This window comes from Astatotilapia calliptera, chromosome 15 (genome assembly GCF_900246225.1).
Source record: "Astatotilapia calliptera chromosome 15, fAstCal1.2, whole genome shotgun sequence".
Classification (NCBI taxonomy): Eukaryota; Metazoa; Chordata; class Actinopteri; order Cichliformes; family Cichlidae; genus Astatotilapia; species Astatotilapia calliptera.
The window spans coordinates 39,839,034-39,853,481 of NC_039316.1; the positions used below are offsets into that span (position 1 = coordinate 39,839,034).

The following is a 14,448-nucleotide window of genomic DNA, read 5'->3' on the forward strand; positions in this document are numbered from 1 at the left end:
CACTGGTGGAGGCAGCTACAGTTGTAGCTACAGCTGCCCTGGGGCAGACTGACAGAAGCGAGGCTGCCATATCGCGCCATACTGATCCCTACGCGTAGGTTTCCGGTACACTTTAGCTTTTAGATGTCCCCCATTACTGATGGAAATGTCACAGTCTAAGAAGGCTAACCTGCCACTTTTCATATCCTCCCTGGTGAATTTGATGTGTCGGTCCACCGAGTTAATGTGATACATGAATTGTGGTACGTCCTGAAATTTGATTTTCACCCAGGTGTCATCCACATGCCTGAACCAATGACTTGGTGGTGTTCCAGGGTAGGATAGCAAAGCCCTCTTTTCCACTTCTTCCATGTACAAATTGGCCACAGCGGGTGAAACTGGGGAACCCATGGCACACTGACCCTTGTATGTGAAATATGTGGAAAATATGATCCCTGATGCTGAGAGTGGTCCTGTTGCTAAGGTTGGTGTCATCCTGTAATCTCTTACTACCGCCAACGCTTCCGTGACTGGGATGCAAGTGAAAAGAGATGTAACATCGTACGAGACCATGGTTTCATCTGCCTCCATAATGACATCTCTCACCTTCTCAACAAACTCCAAGGTGTTCTGGATGTGGTGTTCAGAGCTGCCTACCAGCGGGTTGAGGATCGAAGTCAGAAACTTTGGGTTGTTATAGGTGACCGAGTTGATCATACAGACAATCGGTCTTAAAGGTGCATCCTGTTCATGTATCTTCGGTAAACCATACAGACTTGGTGTTGATTACCCTGGGTACAGCCTGTGGTATGAGATCAAGTCCATAGCATTGTCTTGTTCTAACTGCTTCAGACAGACAGTCCACTTCATGGGCCTCGTTTCAGGGGCTCATAAGTATTTTTGTCACTGAGTAGTAACAAAATTTTCTCATGACAGTCTTTCTGGTTTAGCAATACTGTGCACCTGCCCTTGTCTGCCGGAAGGATGATGATTTTGTTGTCATCACTAAGTGATGTGAGTGCCTTCCTCTCCTCCATGCTGATGTCGGATGCTGGGGGCTTTGCGTTGCTGAGACAAGCCGAAACTTTGTCAGTGTTAAAACGAAATATTTTGGATTTATACATTTTTAAACATTTTCATGTTACTTCATTCCCATGTAATTCTCTCCAGCTGCCTCTGAGCTTCAAAAAATATTGTAATGACTGTACATTTGAATACTCATTTAGTTTGGTACGTACTTTTTCACGTTTTCTCATATTTTGTCTAAATCTACCAGCTGTAATCATGGGTTATGTTTCTAACACATAAGCAGCAGCAGTTACAGATAAAAGTTGCTCTTTGAGTTGCTCTATGATGAAGGCTTCATGACGAAGAGGAGCAAGCAGCAGCTGCTGAAGGTCTGTTTCTGCTTCAGAACATGTTGCTGGATTTCCACTGAGTGCCGTTAGCTTCTGAAACAAGAAATGCTCATTAACACGGTTCTTCGCTGTTAATGAACACGCATCACAACTTTGTAATGTCATGGCCTGGAACGTGACTGTAACATGTTTCAGCTTCTTCACTTTAAACGTGCAGAAAGCAACGTGAGTGTGTTTCTTACTCTGAAAATCCTGAGTCGACTTTTTTCTCTGAGTTCCTGAAACCTGCAAAGAAACATGGAAGTTTTTAACTTAGTCCTGAGTGATGTTAGAAAGAAACTGTTTCCATGCAGCTAACATGGCATCCAGTCAACCGTCTACCTCTGAAAACCAAAACCTGCAGTTCCTCTGGTGTCCACTAGAGGCTCCAGCAGTGACTCAGTCCTCATATACTCCCATGTTAAAATTAGGGATGGGTACCGATATCCAGTGCCATTATTTCTCTTCAGTAACTCAGTCCAGTCTATGCTCTGAGTTTCCCTTCAAAAAGGTTACACTAGAAAAGTGATGACCGTCTAACAGCTGAAGCCCGATAACTTTTTTATTTGTTCCTGTGAGTGAGCACACGTTAATGTAACCTTGACATCATTTCCTCACACACTGACCTTCTTCTTGGATCCGGCGGCGCTCAGAGCAGCGATTTTACTCTCAATATCAGAGACCTGCAGATGGAACAAACATGAAGGGAAACTGTTGAGTTTGCTTATTAAAAACAGGAAGACTTGAAAAGCTTCCTGTAAGTAAGAAATTTGTGTTTATTCCAGCATCAGCCATTTTGTTCCTAGACACCGCGTAAACATGACCATGTCCATCCAGAGCCATTGACCCACCTCGCTCTCAGCACTCTGGACTCTGGCGGCGGTCAGTGCCACCACGTCCTCAAGCTCAGACAGTTCCGAGTCCGTCGCCCCTCCAAACTGATTCTTGGCACTCTGCTCGAGCCGCCGCAGCTTCGACTCCAGCTCGTAGGACTGACCGGCCGTGATGTACACCTAAACAGGTAACAGGACAGACCCCTGGGTCAGCTGACACGCCTCCAGACCACTGAGAATGATGGTGATGATGATGAAGACAGGCCTGAGCATCAGTGAAACACACTGGTTCTCTGACTGACTCAATCACTGAACAGGTAACAGGAGAAGACCTGGTCTCATCAGAGGATGTAGAGTTCAGTCATGACATTATGACCTGATGATGAAACTAGAACAAATCCCTTATATTGTACACATTCTCCTAACGGGTCATTTTTACTGATAGCTTTAAGGCTATTGAACAATAATGAGCATCGACCTGGTTTTACCAACTGTTCTGGGGCATGTTTCAAATGATCACGTAACCTTTTCCTAAATCTAGAACTGCTGTAACTGGACTCAAACTGGACTGAGACTGGACCCAGTGTGTTTGACCGACACCAGCCCTGTCGCTGATGGACGGACACACAACAGCCGGGAAGGTTAAAGCCAGTCCAGACATTTCCGTCATGCTTCGGACGAGGTAGAGGGTTGGGTTTCAGGGACAATGAGGTGTGCAGTTCATGTTGGAGGCTTACATTTTCCTCAAGTTCCCTGAACGCATCATCGGCCTGCTTTACGTCAGTGCCTACTAAGTGGGACCTGTCGATCGGCTCTGAGAGGCCGTACTCGACCATAGCGTTTTCTGTGGCATTAATGGTTCTCAGGACCTCAGTGGTGAGGTCACAGAGGGCGGCGGCAGTCGATCTCTGAAAGCCATGTAGAGGGACAGATGTTAGCAGCTGGAAAACAACATCCCATCCTGCAGCAGCTACCGGGCTGGATGCCCCACAGCACCACAGCATTTCTTGTGTCTGACTTGTGTCTCTGGGAGGTCATGTTGCGATTAAAAAGGACTCTGCACATAAAAAAAACTTTCTACTTTTAAATGTGGTGCACACCTTTTGTTCCTAAAATGGTGGCATGTGTTTCAGACAGACCTGACTACAGTGTTAAAAACTATGCTGCTGATTCCCCAGCTATGATTCAGAGGCAGACGAAGAGGTTTCCCAACACTCAGTGCTTTTACAGATTTCTCCTTCTGTTTGGTGTCACATGACTGAGCAGAGGTTTAGTTTTTAGGTGAACACCTGTACAGGTGAGGGGTCATGTGGTCCAGGCAGGTAGCTGCTGAGCTTCACAGTAACAGTAACCTAACAGACGGCTGTTAGTCAATGCAGGAGGCAGCAGGTTAGTGAGGACTAGTCCGTGATGCATCAGAAAGAGTTCTCCTCCATCAGGAGGTCACTGGACATCTAGTCTGTAGATGTGGATTTACTAGGACAGGAACCACACCTCATTTCTCATTATTATTTTTTTGTCACAGATGGAATAAGAAAACCAATGAGAAGTTTAGAGAAACGTTCAGTATTTTCAGGAGTGGATGAGGACAAAAACATGAGAATGAACAAGAAACATGGTGTTCAGACCCGTTATAGATGGAGTAAAACAGCAATTTTGGGGAGAAGCCAAGCCATGCTGTAGAAGCACTGAATGTATCACACGTGGGAACCTGGATGTTTATGAGACATCGGACAAAATAAAGAGTTAAAAAACCTTTTAGACTTTATTTTGTTCTTTGAAAACAATGTTAAAAATGAATTCGCCATTAAATGATTGTGCACTGATCCAAAAGTAAGCTTTTTATAACATCGGATCCACTGGTGGTCTGAGAAACCTTCAGGTTCCCATTCTCTGGATTTATGGGTTGGAATTCAATTAATTCTGTAAACAGTGGACTGAATCAGTCTTCCTACCTTTTGAGCCTCAGTGGGCATCTCATCACTGGATGAGCTCAGTTCTTTGTTCTTCCGGGAGTTCAGAGCGATTGCTGGGCCACCCTTCAGTCCGGCCAAACCTTTACCCACAGAAAAGGACTTCTTCCCAGCTTCGTCGTCCGATGACGGGCCCTTATCGCTCAGGTTCCCCGCCAGCTCACTAAGCTTCCTTCTCAGTTTCTCCTCCTCATTCTGAGCTGATGGATTTGATGCCTGCTGTAAAACAAAGTTACAGAATGTTTGTACCGACTGGTTTCAGGAAATGATCTCACATTATCCCACATCATCATCGCATCTCACCTCATTTACACCAGGTGTAATCTTTTCCTCCAGGCGGCTCAGCAGACTCTCGATGGCCAACATTCGTTTGCTCAGTTCATTTATCTGCAATGTAAAATCAACATGAACACCAAGGAGATGATTTTGTATGACAAAAAGACTCCATGTCAGTTAACAATATCTCCTGGTTCTTTATGGCTGAGATTATACGGACTGAAACTTTTTGTACAAAATACCATGAAGAAGAAAAAAAGGCAAAACATAGAATTAAAACAGGTTTTCGAAGAATCAAGAGAAGAAAATCCAATGTTTATGCCACCAAAATTTAACTTAAAGTGACTGGTTGATTGTCCTTACCGGCGGGGCTTGTCCCAGGTTCTCCTGGGAGGAGGTTCTACTGCCCCTTCGGCGGTGGGGTGGTTGTTGGTACATCTGCGGGTACCTCTGGTACTCCTCCTCGTCTGATGTGTCAATGTACTGCTGCCGAGCCACCGACGAGGTAATCTTGGACAGAGAGCGAGTCCGGACCATCCGATTCTCTCCGTTGTCATCTGATAACAAACACAGGTAAACATGGACACACAAAAACACCCAGGTGGATGCAGATCTACAAAGATGGACAGGAAGGTAAAAACATTCAGGTAAATGTACATGTTGGAAATAAAAAGCAGCATGTCGGACATCCAAAGTAGAAATTTTTTCTAAACCTGATAATAAGTAAAATTTGCAATTAGTTATCCAGTCTCACAGGCTTGTTTTGAAGGCATCTGTTTGATGTGATAAATCTGTGAAACAAAAGCTGTGATTCCTCCAATAGACAGCAGGTGGAGCCCCAGTGAAAACAGCTACAGGACAAACAGCATTTCCATTAATTCCCGCATTTCCATAGGGTTACTCCCAGAAGTTTTCTGTGGGAAGGTAAATCATGGTGGACAGATTCTGTGGGCCCCAGTAACCCCCATATAGACCACAGTGGTTTAAACAGTTTATTTTGTTGGACATGTGAAATTGGTTGTGTATTTTGGGACCTGCATCATGTTGCTGGAAGACTGGTATGCTGGTATACTGACCAGGTCTCATGGCATATCGGTCCAGGCTCTTCCTGCGGTTTCCTCTGTGGCTGTAATGGTCGTAGTCCACGTCATTCCTATAGTACCGATCATCCTGCTGCTGCTGTGAATCCAAAGTTACACACATGGTTTTAGATCTCTTTTGTATGTTTGCTTTTCATAACTTTGACTTACCTGTACAGACGGACGCCGTGAGTGAGGCAGATAATCCTCATTGTCAAAGTCCATAGGATGAACAGACAGCAGACGTTTGTTCTTCCTCATCTGAAAACACATCACGTTACGCCTGAATGTGGATTATTTCATAAAACAGATGTAGAATCACATCTTTATCACTTTTATGTTTATTACCACTTTGTAGCGCTGACCCTCGAATTCTCCTTGATCATCCTCATTGCCATTATACGCGTCTGAAAATGCAACATGTTTTGTCATTATTCTGTCCAGTTTTAGTTTTAGATGATGCTCCTTTTGAACCATTTGATTCCACAGCTAATTTTGAACAGTGCTTTATAAAAAAGCAAATCATTATTAATGTGTACACATTTGTATGTATACCACATGGTTAACTATGGAGTTCCACAAGGTTCTTTACTAGGACCAAATCTATTCACAGTATACAGTGGGATGCAAAAGTTTGGGCAAACTTGTTAATAGTCATTATTTTCCTGTATAAATCGTTGGTTGTTACAATAAAAATGTCAGTTAAACATATCATATAGGAGACACACACAGTGATATTTGAGAAGTGAAATGAAGTTTATTGGATTTACAGAAAGTGTGCAATAATTGTTTAAACAAAACCAGGCAGGTGCATAAGTTTGGGCACCACAAAAAAAGAAATGAAATCAATATTTAGTAGATCCACCTTTTGCAGAAATTACAGCCTCTAAACGCTTCCTGCAGGTTCCAATAACATAAGATAAGATAACCTTTATTAGTCCCACGCGTGGGAAATTTGTTTTGTTACAGCAGTGGACAGTGCAAAGTTGCATAGAAAAATTAGAAGAAAAAAACACTGGAATAATATATTCATAAGATACTGTACACAATAGAATAGAAGAAAATAAATTAAAATAAAATACTATATACAATCGAATAAAATAGAATACAAATGCTATATACAATATGAGTATAATACAACGATGCCAGAAAGAGTATTGTACTTAGTGTTATTGCTATTGCACATGTGTGGATGTGTTTAATCAGTTGAAGTCTTTGTTGTGGAGTCTGACAGCAGTGGGGAGGAAAGACCTGTGAAATCTCTCCGTTCCACATCGTGGGTGCTGCAGCCAGTGAAGGAGCTGCTCAGTGCTGTCAGAGTCTCATGCATGGGGTGGAAGATGTTGTCCAACAATCAGAGTCTGGATTGTGGTTGAAGGTATTTTGGACCATTCCTCTTTTCTCTAGTTCATTCAGGTTTGATGGCTTCCGAGCATGGACAGCTCTCTATAACTCACACCACAGATTTTCAATAATATTCAGGTCTGGACTGAGATGGCCGTTCCAGAACGTTGTACTTGTTCCTCTGCATGAATGCCTTAGTGGATTTTGAGCAGTGTTTCGTTGTCTCGTTGAAAGATCCAGCCCCGGCGCAGCTTCAGCTTTGTCACTGATTCCTGGACATTGGTCTTCAGAATCTGCTGATAGTGAGTGGAATCCATGTGTCCCTCAACTTTGACAAGATTCCCAGTCCCTGCACTGGCCACACAGCCCCACAGCATGATGGAACCACCACCATATGTTACTGTAGGCAGCAGGTGTTTTTCTGGGAATGCTGTGCTCTTTTTCCTCCATGCATAACGGCCTTTGTTATGCCCAAATAACTCTGTTTTAGTTTCATCAGTCCACAGCACCTTATTCCAGAATGAAGCTGGCTTGTCCAAATGTGCTTTAGCAAACTTCAAGCGGCTCTGTTTGTGCTTTGGGCGGAGAAAAGGCTTCCTCTGCATCACTCTCACATACAGCATCTCCTTGTGTAAAGTGTGCCGAATGGTTGAACGATGCACAGTGACTCCATCTGCTGCAAGATGATGTTGCAGGTCTTTGGTGCAGGTCTGTGGGTCGACTCTGACTGTTCTCACCGTTGCTTCTGTCTATCCGAGATTTTTTTTGGTCTGCCACTTTGAGCCTTAATTTGAACTGAGCCTGTGGTCTTCCATTGTCTCAATATGTTCCTAACTGTGGAGACAGACAGCTTAAATCTCTGAGGCAGCTTTCTGTATCCTTCCCCTAAACCATGATGGTGAACAATCTTTGTCTTCCGGTCATTTGTGAGTTCTTTTGAGACCCCCATGTTGCTACTCTTCAGAGAAAATTGAAAGATGAGGGAAACTTATAATTGACCCCCTTAAATACTCTTTCTCATTATTGGATTCACCTGTGTATGTAGGTCAGGGGTCACTGAGCTTACCGAGCCAATTTCAGTTACAATAATTAGTTCTACAGGTTTTGGAATCAATAAAATGACAACAGTGCCCAAATTTATGCACCTGCCTGATTTTGTTTAAACGATTATTGCACACTTTCTGTAAATCCAATAAACTTAATCTCACTTCTCAAATATCACTGTGTGTGTCTCCTATATGATATGTTTAACAGACATTTTTTTTATTGTAACAACCAACGATTTATACAGGAAAATAATGACTATTAACAAGTTTGCCTAAACTTTTGCATCCCACTGTACGTGTGAATAGACATGTATTTTCACTGCTATGCAGATCACACACAACATTATCTATAAGCCAGATAACACACACCAATTACTGTAGTTTTGGACCCAGATTACCCCATGAGGCTCCTGACTACTGTAGCTGTAATACATCAAGCGGTGTGGCTTCGTAGCTTACCAAAGTCATACTAAAATGGCCTGTATTTGTATAGCGCTTTACTAGTCCCTAAGGACCCCAAAGCGCTTTACACAAGCAGTCATCCACCCGGCGAGGCTGCCGGACACTGGCGCCACCGGGCCCTCTGACTACCACCAGTAGGCAACAGGTGTAGTGTCCCCAAGGACACAACGACCGAGACTGTCCGAGCCGGGGCTCCAACTGGCAACCTTCCGATTACAAGGCGAACTCCCAACTCTTGAGCCATGATCGCCACTAAAACACTTTTGACAGATTTTTGAGTGCTGTGTACCACATAAAATGGGTTTGAGGTCAGTAAGCACAACCAGAATTCATATATAAGGTGCACCGGATTATAAGGCACACTGTTGATTGTTGAGAAAATAAACGATTTTAAGTGCCCCTTATAGTGCGGAAAATACGGTTGTTAAACTGCAGGAATGTCTTAAAGACCTGGATGACCTCTAATTTTCTGGTAGTCGTTGTACTTTCTGGTACTCTACTCTCTACTCTAAGCCTTTGAGCGTATGTTCTTTTGATTGGCTAAGTCCCGGTGACGTTTGGTGAGTCTTAGCTTTGGACCAGCAGCTGTTACCTTTACATGATTAATTTGAACCTTTGCCCATAATTAGAATAGAATAGAATAGAATAATCCTTTAATTGTCCCACAAGGGGAAATTTGGTTGTAACAGCAGCCAAAAAGACAAATATACAAACAAACAGTACACAGGACACGGAAAAGAAACATACACAATTTTTCTTACATATTTACATTACATACTAACCCCTAACCCTAATTACCAGGAACATTTAATAATAATAATAATAATAATACATTTTATTTAAATAGCGCCTTTCAAAGCACCCAAGGACACTGTACAACAGATAAAAACTGGAAATATACACAATGGTAAAAATAGAAGATAAAAGTTAAAACATACAGAAATTTAAGAATAGGCAATTTTAAACAGATGAGTTTTGAGGGTGGACTTAAAAAGAGAGAATGAACTAATATTTGACAGTAACATATAAATAGCATGGTAAATGGGAAGAAAATTTCCAATTAAAATCTATTAATAGTAAAACATTTAAGAAACTCACGACTGTGGACATCCGGCATACTCTGCGTGTCATCATCACGCCCACCTGAAGCACCAACACAAGTTGTCTGTTAGCGTGTAACTTCAATAAAACCCTAAAAAGCTCACAGTTGACTCATTATCTCTGAATTCTTTAACATAAGGCAAACTCACCTTCTCCGTTCAGCCTCTTGTACAATGACCTCATCACTTTGGCACTACCAAAGCGTTTGAAACGGTTTCTCACGTTGTCATGGTACCAGCCCAGAGTCCCGATCTTGAGCACCCTGAACAACACAAGTGCAGAATATAGAGAATATAATAAACATCTACCATAAAAGAAACTACCATGACCACCAAATAACTCTGAGCTTACGCTGACGCAGTGCTCTCCGCTGCCGGAGGCTCACCTGTTCATGCGGCAGTTGTCGCACACCCAGCCGTGCTCCTTCTTGTTGTAGCGGCTGCAGGACTTGCAGGTGTACATGCGACAGTCCAGACACTGGCGTTTGCTGTTCACCAGGAACTTGAAGGGCTGCAGGCAGCGGATACAAAGCGAGTCGGACAAGTTGCTCTGAGAGCCCAGCAGTTCTCGTTTTGAGTCCTCCTTCTCAATCTTATTCTTCAGCTCACTGCAAAAGACATGAAAAGATAGTCCCCGAGTTTATCATGGAGTAGAGACCTTGAGGTTTGGAAACTTAACAAATATAACAAATGAACATAGATTTCATAAAATTAGAACACTCTGACCAATCCAAGGAATGCACAAACAACTAAAACCATAACAGAGAACTTCTTGAGGAATTTTGAGGATCTGAAGGAAGACCTGATGATGAAGATCTGGAAGATCAAACACTAGAAACAAAGGCATTGACATTTCGTTTCTCAAGAACAGTGTGGTGATGGATTTGCTTTCCAGGACAAAGAGTAGGTAAATCTGTGTTTGAGATGTTTGGCTATGTTTGGTTTGTGCCTATCTTTATTCAATCAGGCTCGTGATCAGAGTAAAGCACCAAAGGATCAAACCTCAGCAGCATGCTCCACAAAAACAGGAAAGGTCGGCTGATGCCAAATATCCAAAGGTCCAGATCACAAGGTGCAAACAACAACTCAAATTCCACTCCAGGTGATCTTATAGAAACCTTGAACCTCGCTGACAGGTAGAATAAAAAACAAAGGAAGACGAACCAGAACCAAGGAGCTGATTCCCTCTGGAGATGGAGCTACCATGGACTGTTGGATGAAGGTATTAATTATTAAACTGATAAAAAAAACAACGTGAGACTTCGGTTCTTTACATTTTCACAGAGAAGAGAGGGAACAGCAGTCATAAAGAAGATAAATGACCAATCTGTGACTCACCCACAGCCCCTCAATAATTGGCTCTGAATGAATCGTGTGTTCTCCCTGCTTCTTGTGATCCATCCCTTTAGTAATGTCCACATGGAGGCCCACCAGCCTCAGACTGAGAACCATGGAGGGGCTGAGCCACAAAAACCTTCAGAGTATGTGACGACCACAACTGCAAGTCAGATCTGTTTATCTGGCAATGGGTCACAGGGACAGGAATGGAGAGAGACCTCCCTCTCTGCAACCACCAACCACTAGCTTATCTGGAGTAACACAGAGGCCTTCCCAGGCCAGCCCAAGGATCTAATCTCTCCTGCTGTCCCGGATCTACATCAGGCCTGCTCCTCCTGGTAGGAGCTGGCAGTGTGCTCCTTTTGAACTCTAGTCCAAATCCCTCCCAAGAGTCTGAACTCCTCACCTGTCCAGTTTATCAGTCCACAGTATAAAAAAAGTCTTCTTACAGATTTCATTTTGGCTTCTTTCATAGTTTTAAATGTTGAATTCTGATCAGTTTTTATTGATTTCTCGGTTTGTTTTGTATGCTTGTTAAAGGATGAAGATGACAACATGTTCCTGATGATTTCTCTCCAGTCATGAGTCCCTGTGAGGCTGCTCCCTCCCCCCGGGGGCTGATGGGAGTTGGAGTGTTTGGAGGAGACACAGAGCGTCTTTGTGAGGCAACTCCGTGTGACCGGGGCGTGATCGAGTGCAACAACAACAACGTCTTTCACGCTGGAATTCCTGCAAACTTCACATGAACGAAAACAGTTCAAACTCCAGGACTCACACAAAGTTTAGCTTCAGAGTCACAGAGAGAAAGTCTGGGAAAGTCTGGGGTTTATCTAAGATACAGGTAGTGGACTCCAGGCCTTGAGGGCCAGTGTCCTGCAGGTTTTAGATGTGTCCTTGATCCAACACAGCTGATTTAAATAGCTAAATGACCTCCTCAACATGTCTTGGGGTTCTCCAGAAGCCTGTTAATGAACTAATCATTTGATTTAGGTGTGTTGACCCAGGGTGAGATCTAAAACCTGCAGGACACTGGCCCTCGAGGCCTGGAGTCCCCTGATCCAAGACTTAAAAATAGCAACTCTGAGAGGAAAGCATGCCAAAAACAGCTCAAAATTCACTGGGGGAATGTCTGAAGATCATTTCAGTTTGTTTGTTTTTACTGTGTTTACTTTTGTTTCACTAACCTGACAACATATCTGATGCTTAATCAGTTTTTAAAAGGACTTAATTCACTCTCTGATTCTTTGTACATTGATTGATTTTTGATTTGCCCGTTTTTTGCCCAATTTTTAATAACACTGAATACAAACAATATTCAAACTTCCATTAAAATGTGTAGAAGCTTCAAAGCATTTTTTTATTTATTTTGTTGTATTTCTGCAGCAAGAATTTTCTGTGTGCTATTATTAATGCTGATATTTCAGCTTTAGTTTGAAAAACACCCTGAAACTTTAGTAATGTTTCTGATATTTGTACATGAAAACTCTGAGTGTGGGAACGAGTACCTGAGTCTCTCTTCTTCTTTCTTGCGGAGGTTGAAATCTCGTTGAATCACTTCCCAAACATGTTTGGCCTCTTCATCCGTTAGACGGGAAAGATCCAGCTTATGCTCCATGACACTAAAGGAATCACTCAATCAATCAAAAAAACAATCAATCAAACAGTCATATGAGGTGGCAGTTGTTCTTCAGGGTTTCGTTGTTGGTCCTCTGCTTTTAGTAACAAGGTTTGCTTTTTTTTAAGTTGTATAACTTGTTAAAATGTAAGGATATTCTAGAAATACTTGAAGTAATGAATAAAATATTTTAGAAAAATATAGTGCATATATAATACTTTGATAATAAAAGCATGAAAAAGACAAAAGTTTTCAGATTAAAAAAACTTTTCACTTAACAAATCTTTAGAACCAGATTTTGTGATAACACATTTTAGACAAACAAAATGAAGGTTTTATAATTCAATATAATGAGAAATTTGAAAAAGATATCTTAATAAATAAATAGTAAATTCCTATTAAAGCAAGAAGCTGGAAATATTTTAAAGCAACATATTTTTTCAGGAAAACCCCCAATATATTTATGAAAAAGCTATAATATATCAGAAGTAAAATATTTTGCCTGGCCAGCCACAGTAAGTCTTTAATATTTAAACATAAATTTAGAAATACTTTGAGGCAAAAGAACATCAACATCATCAAACTGATATGAAAAAATATAATTATTAGAAAAACAATGATAATAAATCCACAAACACCTCCGAGTCTGTCGATCCACCCGCAGCTCACAAAGGTATCATGGGCAGATCACATGACATATATTGTTTAATTAAATATATGTATAACTATGTATTGAGCATTTTTTAAAGTAGGCAGATCATTTGGACCTGATCATTTTAGAAGCTATAAAGCTTCTGGCACCCCTGCTGTAAAATAATAAACAAAATAAAGTAAAAATCAAAAATTAGAATAACTACTTTAAAGTTTTCTCTTGAATGTGTATTGTTATTTTTTCCATAAGTATTTGGTTTGTTTTTTAATTAAAATTTTTTTTAAAAACCCATAAAAGAAAATGTATTTTTTGTTGACACAACTCACAATTTCAAAGAGATTAAGCTTGATTTTTGCTCCAATTATAAATGATCAGATTTGAGGATGTCCAGCTGCTGAAGTGTCTTTTACTTTGAAACATATGAGATGAACATGGTTCAGTGTCAGCTGCTGGTCTGTCACCACACCCACAGACTAAACTCTCACTAAATTTAAACCTCAATCTGCAAAAATATTTACAATAAAAGACTTTCCAAATAAAAGTCAGCCAGGCTAAAAAAATAATTTACTGTTTATGTGCCTTCAGAATAAAAGCCTGTCCGCAGTATGAAGTTAAATAAAGACAACTCAGTGAGCGCTGTGTGATATGTTGTGTGCGACAGAGGCTTCATTCAAAGCTCAGATTAGATTTAAAAACTAATTTGTTTAAATTTAAAGTTTATAAATGAGATTAAAATTCAGTGAAAAACAGTAAAAACTCACCCGATGTGTGTCTGCAGCTCAATGATGAGATGAGCGAAACTGAACTGAGAACCTCAGCTGATCATATGACGACACCTCTTGACACAGACACACACACACACACGCACACACACACACACACACACACACACGCACACACACACACTGTAACACATCTGCAGGCTAAACTTTGAAAAACGAAATCAGACATCCACAGTGCAGACGACAAACATCAGGGACACAAACTGAAATTAAAAGTGTGACAAGTGTGAAACATTCAGAGTCAAAGCTCAGTTTGTCCAACAGCAGGTCATGAGACCTGAGATCATTTGACATCATCAAACGCTCAGTGAAGACTTTTATTCTGACATCGAAGATATGACTGAACACACATTAGATATTAAGACTTAATACTAGATATAATAAATACAAAAACAACTTATTCTGAATGAACTTGAGCGTATTTATCTTTAATAATAATAAATGTGACTGTAAGCCACTTACAACCATAAATACACATGATATGGAGAGAATCTGATAATGTTGTTGATAATAATTTAATGTCTTATAACATGATGTCATAAAATCACAAGGTGTTCTCTCTTGGCTCTCGG

The 14,448-nt window shown here is 41.3% G+C and overlaps 1 protein-coding gene across 4 annotated transcripts; it reads right to left on the reverse strand.

Moving 5' to 3' along the window:
* Positions 1-363: 363 nt before the first annotated feature.
* Positions 364-13,884, reverse strand: mlpha (melanophilin a). 4 transcript variants are annotated; one of them, XM_026143528.1, is made up of 16 exons: positions 13,856-13,884; positions 12,333-12,446; positions 9,876-10,097; positions 9,640-9,752; positions 9,488-9,532; positions 5,886-5,944; positions 5,709-5,798; positions 5,535-5,637; positions 4,822-5,015; positions 4,486-4,569; positions 4,165-4,401; positions 2,947-3,117; positions 2,228-2,389; positions 2,003-2,059; positions 1,580-1,622; positions 364-1,430 (listed from the first exon to the last, which is right to left on the reverse strand). In XM_026143528.1, the coding sequence occupies exons 2-16, from the start codon at positions 12,440-12,442 to the stop codon at positions 1,390-1,392; spliced, it is 1,731 nt and encodes a 576-aa protein (XP_025999313.1). In that variant the 5' UTR covers positions 12,443-12,446; positions 13,856-13,884; the 3' UTR covers positions 364-1,389. The 4 variants fall into 4 exon arrangements, with proteins under 4 accessions (XP_025999313.1, XP_025999312.1, XP_025999314.1 ...); XM_026143527.1 differs by having other exon boundaries at positions 12,333-12,458; positions 13,856-13,882; XM_026143529.1 differs by lacking the exon at positions 13,856-13,884 and having other exon boundaries at positions 364-1,427; positions 12,333-12,707.
* Positions 13,885-14,448: the final 564 nt, after the last annotated feature.